General features: G+C 52.5%; 1 protein-coding gene across 1 annotated transcript; it reads left to right on the plus strand.

Annotated features, from left to right (window-relative positions):
- The first annotated feature begins 876 nt into the window (after positions 1–876).
- Positions 877–3,485, plus strand: Foxc1 (forkhead box C1). The gene has a single exon (XM_051169579.1). It carries the CDS (start codon positions 945–947, stop codon positions 2,598–2,600), a length of 1,656 nt encoding a protein of 551 aa, XP_051025536.1. The 5' UTR covers positions 877–944; the 3' UTR covers positions 2,601–3,485.
- The last annotated feature ends 10,303 nt before the right edge of the window (positions 3,486–13,788 follow it).

Here is a 13,788-nt window from a genome sequence, read left to right on the forward strand (position 1 = left end):
TCGAGGGCTCTGTGGTGGCCTGGGAACAGTGGACACAGGAAGGGTTCTAGGGCCGCTGAGGACTCGGAGAATCTGCAAGAACAATGGGAGTCCCGGAGAATGGCAGGGAGTGAGGGGCAGCGTCTGGCAGTGAGTGGGAGGACCGACCGCTGGCTGCGGGCTGGGGCGCGGGCGCCGGGGCCCGGGCAGCCGGCGCGCGTGTGGTCAGCCCCGCGGTCCTCCAGCCGCCAGGAGCGGGCCGGCAGGGCTCGGCCTCTGGCTCATTCACAGGCGGCTCTCGCCTCCCATTGGCTACCGCCTCCGTGGAGGGGCGGGGCTCCGCTGCCCGGAAAAAAATGTAACTGCGTAAAAAAGTCCTCGCCTGGGTGACGGATGCTCAAAAGTTCAGAAGTTTTCCCAATGCTTCCTTAAGCGGCCGGCGCAAGAGACTGAGAAAAGGTGACGCGGGGGCCCGGGAAGGCGGCCGGCGCGCTGCCCCCGCCCCTGGTTATTTGGCCGCCTTAGCCAGCAGCCCCGAGCAGTGTCTCCTGGAAGGCGCAGGCAGTGTGGCAAGCAGGGCGCCTTTTTTTTTTTTTTTCGATTTTTTTTTTTTTTTTAACTTTCGTCCGGTTTTCGCTCCGACTGTGCCTGAAAGTTGCTCTGAGAGTTCCTCCGAGGCGACTTGCGGCGTCCTCGATCGGTCCTCTCCTAGGGCAGCGACCCTCCCTCGCTTTGCCTGCGCGGGAACTGAAGGGGGTGCGAGGCGCCAGGCGAGCTCAGGGAGAGGCCAAGCGGCCCCGGGCGCAAGGAGGCAGCCCCGGCCCGGACAGACGCAGCGCGGCGGGGCCCATAGCAGCTCGGCGCGGCCCGGACTCGGACTCGGACTCTGCGGCCGGTGCGGCGCGGCCCGGCCCGAGCAAGGGCGGGGGTCGGCGAGCAGCGCCTGGCGGCGGTGAGCCGGGGCCATGCAGGCGCGCTACTCCGTGTCCAGCCCCAACTCCCTGGGAGTGGTTCCCTACCTCGGCGGCGAGCAGAGCTACTACCGCGCGGCCGCAGCGGCGGCCGGGGGCGGCTACACCGCCATGCCGGCCCCTATGAGCGTGTACTCGCACCCTGCTCACGCTGAGCAGTACCCCGGCAGCATGGCGCGCGCCTACGGGCCTTACACGCCGCAGCCGCAGCCCAAAGACATGGTGAAGCCGCCCTACAGCTACATCGCTCTTATCACCATGGCCATCCAGAATGCTCCGGACAAGAAGATCACTCTGAATGGCATTTACCAGTTCATCATGGACCGCTTCCCCTTCTACCGGGACAATAAGCAAGGCTGGCAGAACAGCATCCGGCACAACCTCTCACTCAACGAGTGCTTCGTCAAGGTGCCCCGCGACGACAAGAAGCCAGGCAAGGGCAGCTACTGGACGCTGGACCCGGACTCCTACAACATGTTCGAGAATGGAAGCTTCCTGAGGCGGCGGCGGCGCTTCAAGAAGAAGGACGCGGTGAAGGACAAGGAGGAGAAGGGCCGGCTGCACCTCCAGGAACCGCCGGCGACACAGGCCGGCCGCCAGCCCACGTCCGCGCCCCCGGAGCAGGCTGAGGGTTCTGCTCCCGGGCCGCAGCCGCCGCCCGTGCGCATCCAGGACATCAAAACAGAGAACGGTACGTGTCCCTCGCCGCCCCAGCCCTTGTCCCCGGCTGCCGCCCTAGGCAGCGGTAGCGCCGCCACAGTGCCTAAAATCGAGAGCCCCGACAGTAGCAGCAGCAGCCTGTCGAGCGGGAGCAGCCCCCCGGGTAGCCTGCCGTCGGCGCGGCCACTGAGCCTGGACGCTGCAGAACCCGCGCCGCCGCCACAGCCCGCGCCGCCGCCGCATCACAGCCAGGGCTTCAGCGTGGACAACATCATGACGTCGCTGCGGGGGTCGCCGCAGGGCTCGGCCGCGGAACTTGGTTCCAGCCTCCTGGCCTCCGCGGCAGCGTCCTCTCGAGCGGGCATCGCTCCCTCGTTGGCGCTGGGAGCTTACTCGCCTGGCCAGAGCTCCCTCTACAGCTCCCCCTGCAGCCAGAGCTCCAGTGCGGGCAGCTCGGGCGGCGGTGGCGGAGGTGGCGGCGGCGGCGGCAGCAGCGCGGGGGGTACCGGGGGTGCCGGCACCTATCACTGCAACCTGCAGGCCATGAGCCTGTACGCGGCGGGCGAGCGCGGCGGTCACTTGCAGGGCCCGGCTGGAAGCTCAGGCAGCGCAGCGGTGGACGACCCCCTGCCTGACTACTCACTGCCCCCTGCTACCAGCAGCAGCTCTTCGTCCCTGAGTCACGGAGGGGGCGGCCAGGAGGCCAGCCACCACCCCGCGTCCCACCAAGGCCGGCTCACCTCATGGTACCTGAACCAGGCAGGTGGAGACCTGGGTCACTTGGCGAGCGCAGCGGCGGCCGCTGCAGCCGCGGGCTACCCTGGCCAACAGCAGAACTTCCACTCGGTGCGGGAGATGTTCGAGTCGCAGAGGATCGGCTTGAACAACTCTCCGGTGAATGGGAATAGTAGTTGCCAAATGGCTTTTCCTGCCAGCCAGTCTCTGTACCGCACGTCGGGGGCTTTCGTCTATGACTGTAGCAAATTCTGACCCCATCCTTGACACCCTCAGAGCTGGACGAAATGGAAGCCCAGAGCAGGAGCAGTAAAAGAACCCAGCAATATAAAATCGAAACTAAAAAACATAAAAAAAATTAAAACTGAGAAGATTCACCACACCAGCGAACAGAATCTCTCCCGAAATTCAATTCACCAGCTCAAAGAAAATCTATTTTTCTAAAAGATTAACTCAGCGCCTCCTCCACTTTGCCTTATCTAAGTAAGCGAAACCGTAAACTATTTTGTACAGACAGCAAAATCATGGTTTATTAAAGGACAGTTTACTCCAGATACCACGTAAGTTTCTTCTTGCGTTCAGAGACCGCCTTCCTGCTCCTTCATCTTGCCCCTCTGCCTCTGCCTTGCCTCTCACCTGTAAGATATTTTATCCTATGTCGAAAGAAAGGGGAAAGTCCCTGTTTATGAAAATTGCTTTCTTTTTATTCATGGACTTGTTTTTAAATGTAAATTGCAATATAGTAATTTATTTTTAATTTGTAGTTGGATGTTACGGACCAAACACCAGAAAGTGTTCCAAAAGCTTTTAAAGTTAAATTGCCTGAAACTTTAAAATGTGCCTTTTCTCTCATTATAAAAAGGGAAACTGTATTAATCTCATTCTATCATCCTTTTTGTTGATCATATCCATTGTTTGTTTATTAATAAATTGCCATTCAGTTTGAATAAGACCTATATGTCTGGGTACTTTAATACAGCTTTAGTATAAAGAAAATTTTCAGAGAGGAAATTGTAGGAGACCTCTGCCAGATCTCTGAAATGTGGAGAAAACCTCCTCTAGTTCACAGCAAATTTCGCTAAAGGCATTTTTAAAATTGTTTAGTAGATTTTTCCCCCTATGGCTTTTTTTTTTTTTTTTTTTTTTTTTTTTTTTTTTTTTTGCAAAACATACTATATAGTCAACTTGCTTTGTGGCTATTAAAAAGACAATTTCCTAAACAGATATGAGTTGGCATATGAACAAATACTTTTCTTCAGTAACTACAGAACATGATTTGGCAATTTTTAAGTCCATGAATCAGCAACAGTGTTACCATAGTGGTACCTGTGCGCAGAGATGCAAATGTGCCTCAAGATGCCCACAAGTGGGTATTGGCTTTCATGTCCCACATAGATTGCAATGAGTATTATACATAGCTGTGAGCCAGACGCAGAATAGATTTTTTTCTGTTAATTTCATTCCTTTGTAGAAGAAGAAATAAACTAGTTTTAAAATATGTTATATAACTCACTCACAGTTCCAATCCTTCATGTATCACACAGAAGGATTAATTTTTTTAAAAAAAATATAAATATACTGTGGGTTGGAAGTGGATATTTAATCGTGGGGAAACTTTTAGAATATATGTTTGTAGAGCAATTAATTTTGAAGAGGATTTACAGCAATAACCAGAAGGAAGAAGAGAGCAGAAGGAACATTAGTTTAGGGTGGTTTCTTTTCAAACCAATTTTTCTTGTTAATTTACAGTTAAACCTAGGGGGCAATCCGGATCGGCCCTTCCCCCCTTTTGTAAATAACCCAGGAAATGTAATAAATTCATTATCTTAGGGTGATCTGCCCTGTCAATCAGACTTGGGGAGATGGCGGTTTGATTACAGACGTTCAGGCCTTCAGTTTGTTTTCGAGATAAAGCAGGTTCCTATCTGCCGCTCCTACCTAGAGGCAACACTTAAGCAATAATTGCTGTTGCTTGTTGTCAAAATTTGATCATTGTTAAAGGATTGCTGCAAATAAATACACTCTAATTTCAGTCAAAAACTGCCTTACGTGGCCTCTGATTCGCTTGGTTCCCGCTGCTCAGAGCCGTAACATAATAGCCAGGGAAGTTCTGGCGCTGGCAGGGCGTCTCCCCCCGGCAGGCCGGAGTGGGGTTGGCCTCACCGCGGCTTTAAGTGTTTTCCGGGCTATCCTAGCCCCAAGTGCCTCGGCTGTCACCTTCCCCCACCCCCAGGTTACTCCTTTAGGGGGATGGGGTGGGAAGGGAGAAGGGAGAGTCTATTACTAATCTCTAGGAGTTGGAGCCAACTCTACTTTGGGGAGTCCAGCGTGGAGCTGGGGTTTGTGTACAGTGTGTGGTGGTTTGAGCTGCATTGTCTAGGCCTGCGGGAGACCTGAGCAGGTGACCAGTGGTTTGTCCCCTCCGGCAGGTTGGCGGACCCAAGGCAGGCCAGTTCTCAGGATGTCCGTTTCAACTGTTTGGACAAGGGGTGGCGAGCGGAGACCCGCGGTCGGCCTCCAGCTTTCCAAAGGGGCCTCTCCGGGTGGCGGCGGCGGTGCATTTCGGAGTGGCGTCCAGCCCCGACGCCGGCCTCCAGGACGCCGCTCCAGGCCGGGAAGGCTCCTGAGCTAATGAGCTGTAATTACCCGCTGCGGCGGCCGGCTTCTGTTTGCGTTCGCAGCGGCTTCCTCCTCCCCCGCGCGCCCCCGCCCCACCGCCGCCGCCGCCGCCGCCGCCGCCGCCGCCGCCGCCGCCGCCCTCGGGTTCCCGCTCGGGTCCCCGCGGCCTCGTCCCGAAATAAGTTGTCTGCGCAACAAACGGCGTCCAAAGGAGATACCTCCCACCATCCCCTGGCTTGAGTTGCATGGGTTAATCACAGTGGGGTCGGAGTGCCCAGAAGACTGCGCCAGGAAAGAAGGTCAGGGGCCAGAGCGGACCTTGGGGGACAGGGTCGCGGCAGTGGCAGAGTCGCCTCGAGGGCCTTGGGCGCCCGGCACCCGCAGTGCCCGCTCCCTTCCTCACCCTGAGGCTGTGGCTGGCGCGGGCAGGCCTCGTAGCTAGCTCCTGTCTCCTCCTTGCTTGCCGCCTTTGTTTTGCAGACACACGTGTGTTTAGGAGCCCAGGCTGGGAGGAAAGGTCACAGGCACTCCATTGCTCACGGTGACAGCAAGTCCCGCAGCCTCGGCAAGCTCACGGAGCCCAGCTGTGCTGGCCAGCCAGGGCCCGGGCTCACCGATCTGCTCCAGGCCGCCTCGCCAGCAAGCTGCGACCAAATGCTTGTGTGTGACACTGACGTGGATTACTTGGGCCAAAGATGCCTGAAGCTGGGGCGGGGTAGGTAGGGTAGGGGTGTGCACATTCGGGTCTAAGTGCCTGAGACCCTCCGTAGTTACACCAGGAGGCCTTGGAGCCACAAGGACATCTAGGCCGCAGCCAGCCCAGGGCCCTGGCCTAGGCAACCCAGGGGAACCTGGCTATCCTTGAGCTCTGTTGCCCTTGCAGTAGTGATGGTCCAGGGATGCAGCTACGTAAAGAATGTCCTGATCCCAAGTGTGGTGTTCTGTCTGTGCTCCTTGCTCCTTCTTTTCTGGGCTAGGCAGCTAGAGGTGCAGGTTTCTAGTGTGCGCTTGTGGCTCCTGAGGAACCCCCTTGCTGGAGCTCTGCTGGAGCTCCTCGTGGTGTTTCCATACTGCCGGGAGGAGAGCTTCCTCTTTTGTTTGCAGGTTTGAAAAATTAAGAATGAGAGATGTGTGTATTAAGGAAGGTGTTTGTGTTATACATACATTGTTATTTCAGTAATAGTTGCCTCAGTAGTAGTTGAGTCATGTTTGAGTTGGAGGAGAGGGCTACTCGTGATTTAAAAAACAAAAACACGCATGGGTAATGTTTCTGTTGTCTATACATTTGTTTCCAAACCCTCATATTTAATTTAAGAGAAGGAAACTATTTCTGCCTTTCTTTTTTGACCTGGAGTGACTTATTCCTTAGTGGCTTGTACGGTTGATTTGCAGTTTTTCTGTAAAGTCTCGTAAGAAAAACTGTTTGGTAGTTAATTGATAGCCCCACGTTTGGAAATTAGCCTCCTGGTGACATGCAGGACCCAGGTGATGAGTCCCCTCATTTTGTAAGTTGTCCCTGTGGAAATCGTTAGGATAGTATTTTGTCCCAAAAGGAGAAGCAGAGCACAATTATTTTTGTCCGCAGTTCATGGGCAAAGGCCAGCGTGGTATGTAAAATCTTGCATTTGGCATGTTGCACGTGTGGTAGGAACACGTGCTGTTTTCTGGGGTAGCGTAGTTTGCAGACCCTTTTCTACAGGCTGCATGCAAACAACCATGCACTTTGCAATTTATCATTCCACGCAGTTTGTGTCATGACTAATATGACGCTTGCAAAGCAGCGAGGCTCAATCGTGTTTGTCGGCCCTGCGTAAGCTCTTGGCTGCTTTCTGCCACAAAGAGTGTCTTACAGCCCTTTTGGGCTTCCCTTAACTGAAAGGTGAAGAACACAGCACCTTTTTTCCTCCCACCCTGGTTACCAAGGGTGCTGGGAGTCTCTGTCTTTAAGGTGGAGGGCCATTTGTTTTGTTCAAAGTGGCATAAAATCCTGCTGGTTCAGGCCACCTGGCCAGACAGCCCTGGAAGGCCAAGAGACAACCTTACACCCGAGGCCTTAGGTACCCATGCCGTGTCCTCTGAGGTTGCAAGCGGCATTGGACAAAGACTAGTTGGAGAACCAGGCTCCCTCTCTTCCCTTTCCCCACCTTATAATATTGAGTGGTATTATAGGTCCTTCATTTTTGACTCCTGTCTACTCCTTTTATGACTGGTTCGTGAAGCCATTAACTCTTCCCACCCGCACATAAACAAATATCCTGTTAGGGGTAAGATTGATGATATAGCTAAGTAATAAAGCTGGCTAGGCAGGGCAGTCTGCTGTGGTGGGGCAGTCAGAAAAATTAGGGCTTGGGGAGGAAGGGAGCAAAGGATACGCCAGAGGTCTCATTCCCTTGCTTTAGGACCAGGGGCAGAGAAGAGGGTCCCAAAGGCTCGAGAGCTCTGAGGAAGGGAGATGTGATGTATTCAGTTGTGGATGGACATTCAGCAGGAAGGAAAACCTGCAGAAATTTGCCAATTTAGAAATCCTACTGCCCTGGATTCTCCTATCTGGATTGATAATATGGCCTAAAGCTTCTCCCCCAATTCTCTCTCTCTCTCTCTCTCTCTCTCTCTCTCTCTCTCTCTCTCTCTCTCTCTCTCTCTCTCTCTCTCTCTCTCTCTCCCTTGCTATTTGGGGTTCTACAATCACAGCTGGAGCGTCTCTGGGCCCAATTCCTCACCCCTTTATTTCGGCACCACCATTTCTATACACCATTTGATTCTATGTATTTATGTCAGTAGCCTCTTGTCTTCCGGTCAGTTTCTCCCGTTCTTCCTTTTTTCCCCAAAGAGAATCTTGGGGTTCCTAAAGGGTTTCTGGATGGGATGCCTTCACTCCCAGCTGGCACCATCCCTTGTGGCCCCATTGCTCACTCTCCACTAAGACTTCTGGGGAGGGGGACTGAGGGGCAGCTGGATATGACCCTAGTTAGCGGCCAGGCACAGGATAGAGGCAGGGCCAGAGGAAGCAGGACGGGCAGGTGCTGTGTCCCTCTGAGTCAGGTTAGAGAGGGACAATACCCAATTAAACGAGTTCCAGCTCCAAAACCCATTCAAGGTTCTCAACCTGATTAGGGGTGGAAAATTGAGCAAAATGTACCGTGTCCATCTTATTGGAAACCAAAATAAGGCCCAGAGAGCTCAACTTCAGACTTTTGTTGCCTCTTCTTCCATCTTACCTTGCCTCCAAAGGAACTCTGTTTTATATTAGTTTTTTGTTATTTACTTGATTTTTTCCTTCACTGGTTTTAAATTTGTAGCATATTGAGTGTATTATAGGCGATGCAGCAGGATCTGGGATTTCTTTCCACATACATGAGGGCTGTAGCTGTCCCTGAGAGGGGAGGTCGGCCAGGCATGAGATTGGGCCTGGGCTTGGCATTGTTTCAAGCTCAGAACCCCTGGCCTGAGTTTTGAGAGTGCCCCTAAAAAGTCATTGGGGGCCCTTCTGCAGGTTCAGTGCTCTCAGGATATCCTCTTCCTGTCTTCCCGAAAAAAGAACATCATTTTGCTCTACACTGCCCAAGGGCCTCTGTGCCTGTAGATGGTCTGGTAGTACCTTCAGGTTTTCCAGCTTCTTCCAGCTGCCCTTGTAGGTGGCTCCTGAGAAGGGAAGGCAGTCCTTTGCCCTAAGTGACCATAGCTTCTGCTGTGAACAGAGCTTCCATGAGTGGTCATGGAAGAGCAATTTGTGAGCTCAGGGCCAGCAGTGGGTGGATAGTCAGGGCTGGGCAGGGGAGGCCTGGCATTTTACCCTAAAGAAGCATAAAACATTAAAGGGAGATCTTGGTTCGGGGGAATTCTTTGGGGGGAATGGAAGTGTTTAGAGGGCTTTGGGGATGAATTAAAGGAAAAGAGAGAGATGTCCTCCTGTTTTCTACCCCTAGGGTAAATGCAGGGAAACCAACACATTTAGCGCCTTAATTCTCAAGGCCTCCAAATTTTGGTCATTATGAAAAAACAAAAACAAAACAAAACCAGGCCATTGTTTCCCTGCTGTGGAGGGATCCTTGGTGGCTGCAGGCCTGCAAGCCACCAGGGATACCTTAGTACAGGTTTCAGTGTGGAGATCGCATTCTTTAAGAAACTGCGGGCAGAGGAGCCATGAAACTGATCTCTGAGTTGAGCAAAATCAGCGCTTGCTCCAAAGCTGCTCAGAGCCTTGGCAGGCTTGCCCAGGGAGGCCCGCTTGAGCCGTAGTTCCCAAAGTTAGGCTCAGTCGCCGCGCCCCCCTTGCTGGTCCCCGCTGCCCCCCCACCCCGAAGTTCTCTGTTCAGGGCATTTTTTGGCGTCCCAGAAGCCACCACCACAGCGCAGCAATGCTCTAAGAGCCAGAGGCTTCTTTGCTGCTACCTTAGTAAAGATGACTATTATACTACCTAGAACGGTCTCACTAGTTAAGGCAAGAGAGAGCAAGGAAATGTTTCCTCTCAAGCGTCCTGCAGAGAGCCTCAGAGAAGCCTATCTTGTGAAGGGCAGGTTGGTGCTCGATTTTCTGGCAAAACTAGGTCAGATATTGAAAGCCCCTGGACCCCAAGAGGCTCTCTTCGCCATTTCCTTGACCCACTCAGCATTCAGACTATCTGGGAGGTGCAGGAAAGTGATTTACAGCAAATGCATTTGGTGACAGTGGGAGAATGTGGCATTTCCTGTATTTGTCCGCTGGTTCCAGGGTAGGCCCCACCTGCCCACCGAACATGGTCACTTACCCTAAGAGGTCCCTGGACCTTGATGGCTGGGAAAAGGCCTCCCCCTATGCCTGGGGCAACCTTGCTCCCCAAGCTGCTGCTGCCAGGAGGGATGGGGGAGGGGGACGCGTTGTGTATGTATGTTGGGGGGGGGGGGGACGACGACGGATTAAGTGGCACAACAGGAAAGCCAGAGGCCCTTCCCAGTCAGCTTCCTCGCCATAAAAAGCCAGACTCCAGCTGAGGTCCTGACCCCTTCCAAATATACATTCCCTTGCCCGTGGCCCGCCACTGCAGTCCGACCTCGGGCTGTGCGGCTTCCTCTGTGGCCAGCCTGGGCCCAGTGCCTCCTTTGGAGCATTCTGTTTGGTGTAGCCTGGGTTTTCAGTTGGCTTTCCCAGCCTCCCAGCTTTTGTGTCTTTGACCAGGAGGCTATGGTTCTTTTGGGTGTCCAGAACAGGGCACATTTTAGCAGTCAGGACTCTTTTTTTTTTTTTTGAAGGACTGTACTTTTTCACCATCTCGCCTCTGCTGGGCTTTTGGGCTATGGTGGGTGAGGGTGGGTGGTAGGTGAGGCTGGGCAGATGCATCCCCAGGCACCTTTTTGGTCGGATGGACTAGTGTTGCATTCCCCTCCCTCTTCAAGGCCAAAGCTATGAAACTAAGAGACTCATTGAGCCAAGGTGATTGGCAGTGGTAGCATGGAGTTAGACCAGCCTTCGGTATCAGCAGGTGTTGCAGGTCTTCACCAGCGAACAAGTGATTGCACTTTCTAGTTAGGCACCTTGTCTCAGGAATTCAGGGGCCAGAGGGGCAGCTGAGGCCGTGCATCGGCTGGCAGGGTATGATCCCTTGACCCTGAAAGATGGGCAGGGACTGGGGATTAGGCCACAGGGCAAGGGGTCAGGCCCAGAGATCACGTTGTTTGCAGAGCAGCCCCTTCGGTGGAGGAAAATAAAGGTCTTGGGCGAGGGTAGGGTGGAACCTTGGAAAGTTCCTGGGAATCTGAGAGAGTCCACTCTGGATATATTTGGAGGGAAGAACCTGTACGGTAGGGGGTGGGGGCTGGAGGGGGAGGCAGAAGGGCACAGCATCCTCCTGTAAAGACAGCAAAAGGCTTTAGGTCCAGTGGCCATAGCCAGGCATCCCTGAATGCTTGCTCCAGGAGCCCAGATGAGCACACGGGAGGCCTAGGGAAGCATGGACCTCAGGACACAAGGCAGCCTGGCTACGTCCTACTCCCAGCATAGGCTTGGTCTCCAGTGCACTCAGAAAACACCGTGGACCGTGGGAAGGCAGAAGTGGCCTAGCTTTCAGGACAGCAATGTGTCTCAGATGTTACTGCTACTTGTGAAAATTTTCAGTGTTCTGTATGAGGAAAATCTCCAGTTTTTGGAGTTACGGAAGTCATGTTGGGACATGTTGGTCTCTTGGTAAGACAAGCACACAGGAACACACAATCTTTGTGTGAAACCTGTGCTGTCTGCTGAGCAATCAAGGCTGCAGTGAAGACCCTGGAAGGCATGAAAAAAGTAAAAGCTGAACTCATCAGAACACAAGTAAATAGACTGTCAGGTTTTAATTCCCAAACACGAAGAAGGTGCCTGGGTGCTTCATTTCCCTTTTGTTTTGGGACCTAAAAGTTGTTTTTAAGTGATATATTTAAGTATTGTGTGTGTGTGTGTGTGTGTGTGTGTGTGTGTGGTGTTTTGTATGAATCCGTTGCCTATCTTCTAGACAAGCCTTCCACACTGAGACATATTTCTAGCACCTAGGTAATTATTGTAAAAATGAAAATTTGAAGTGCTGCTTCCTGCTTCTAGTTTTGCTCTACACGGGGAAGATGGCCTATCGTCTGTGGAGTTCGGAGGCTGGCTTTGCTGAGGGTGATTAAAGCAAATGAGGAGAAGCTCAATGCAATTGTACCGGGTCTGCCCCTCAGCTCACACACCTCCAGTTCACTGAGGGCTCCTTCTGGTCCTCCCAACCTTCCCTTCAGATTGGTAGTCTCAACTCTGAGCCTGTTCCTTATACAGCCGCAGAGCTTGCCAGGTCTAGTTCACTGTTGTTGTTGTTGTTGTTGTTTTTTAACTAAAGACAAAGAGCAGCAGATATAGAACGGACAGTTGAAGGGTACTAAGCCAGTGGTGCCCCTAGAATCAAGCACTTGACCTTTCTCTGACGAACAAATGTGGGCTTGCCTCTGACATAACTGAGAAGGACTAATGCCTTAACTCTCTTGGTTTTTACAATATCAGGCTAGGAGAGGTGTTATAGTACCTGAAATATATACCCAGTGTTTGTAGAGCTGAAAAAAATGTGAATGGCACACAGAAAATTACTGAAATTAAGGCAAGATTTAAGAAGAAACCCTTTAATTGGGTCTTGAGGATGGCTGCATGACATTGTTTCAGCACAGGAAGTTAAGTTCTGGAGTGCAACTGCTGTATTTTTCTCCTTTTAAACACACACCATCAAGAATCCAAAGACACCCCCCCCCCCCATCTGTGGCTGAGAGAGCATGGACAGTGACAAGCTGTGAGTAGAAAGACTTCTTCCCTCAGAGGCCCCTGGCTATGTCCACGGCTTCACCCGAGTCCTACAGAACCCCTGCCCAGGGAGGGTTTCTTCTGGTCCTCCCCAAGGAGCTCATTATGGCTTTGGGCTAGAAAGCCACAAAACGTCGAATTAAACAGCCTCTGCCGGCCTGCAGGTCTTTGCAGTGGCTTCTCCTAGGTGTTGATTGAGGGACTTAGTTGGTCAGAAGAGAAGGAGGGGTTTGTTCATCAGGGTCAAGGCCAAGGGACATGTGATTAGCTATGAGATCTGAGTGTACGTGTGATGGGACAATAGACTTCTGGGTGCTGTTTGCAAGAATTTGTGATAGTGTGTGAGATGTCGTGTTTGTGAGTGAATCTGTGTGAGTGGATGTGTATTTGAGGTTATGGTGACAATGTGTGCCCATGTGTGATAGAGCCTGTTTGTGTGTGCGCCCCCATCCTGCCCAGTCCTGCAAGCCCCACCTCCCAGAGACCATCTGCTTCCAATTAGCAGCATCCCATTTGGGAACAGAAACAGCAGGCTCCTCTTGGGGTGGCTTCTGAGAACCGGGTGGGCCAGCCTGGCTGCTCCATGGGGCTGAGGCTGCCTGGGCCAGCAGGCTCTCCCAGCACTGAGAGCTCCATGGAGAGCCCTCCGGAGCCTTAGTCCTCCCCCAGATCATAAACCTGCCTGTGAAGACATTCGGAAATAGTTCACCCTTGGTCTCGGTCTCATGCATGTGCTAAGACTGGAATGCCACTCGCTGAAGTTTTATTTTATTTTGCTTGGAGGGGGAGTGAGTGGGAGAAGAGTCCTGACCTAATTTGTTCTGGGCCAGAAGACTATTTTATCCGAGAGCGTATACCTGCAAAGCAGATCCTTGCTGGCTCCCTGGGGGTGTTCTGTACACTTATGCTCAGATGTAGCTACACAGTCCACAGCCCAGGACCGCAGGCCTGTGACCATAATTCCAGCACTCAGCGAAGCTGATCCTGGGCTCTAAGTCTCTTTGCCATAACTTCTAATTAGTGCTGATGTGGTGGGAGCATCAGCACGATGCCTGGTATATGTCAGGCACTGGGTGTAAGTGGACTGACTTGGTAAGTCAAAATTCAGTTTAAAAGTGACCCGGTACTGATGGGGAGAAGCTGGAAGTACATACCGTGAGAAAGACTCTAGATGCTAGAAGCTGCTTAGGTTAGGGGGCTTCTGTGTAGCTTAGGGGTTTTCATACGGAATCCTCCACCAATATTTACTTACTATCAAAGTTTCTTCTTTTAGTCCCTGTTTCATGAGCCTCTTTTTTTTCCCCCTTGAAAGGGTAAGAATTTGGTGGTTCTATCTAAAGTCAGCAGAGACCAGAAGGGGTATGAATGCTTCAATTTAGCAGAGGATAGGTAAGTCCAATGCAGAGACTTAGCCAGGTGTTCCGTGGAAGGCAGCTCAGGCTAGGGGGCTTCTCAGCAGGGGCTTTCCCAAAGGAACCAAGGACTATTTCATCCCCAGCTGTGGATTTGGGTATTGTTTGGGGCCATAAATTGCCTACATTATAACCT

Source organism: Acomys russatus, chromosome 3, assembly GCF_903995435.1.
Source record: "Acomys russatus chromosome 3, mAcoRus1.1, whole genome shotgun sequence".
Lineage (NCBI taxonomy): Eukaryota > Metazoa > Chordata > Mammalia > Rodentia > Muridae > Acomys > Acomys russatus.

Bases quoted from the DNA above. Each gene is read 5' to 3' on its own strand.
- Foxc1 (XM_051169579.1), top strand. From the start codon at position 945: ATGCAGGCGCGCTACTCCGTGTCCAGCCCCAACTCCCTGGGAGTGGTT.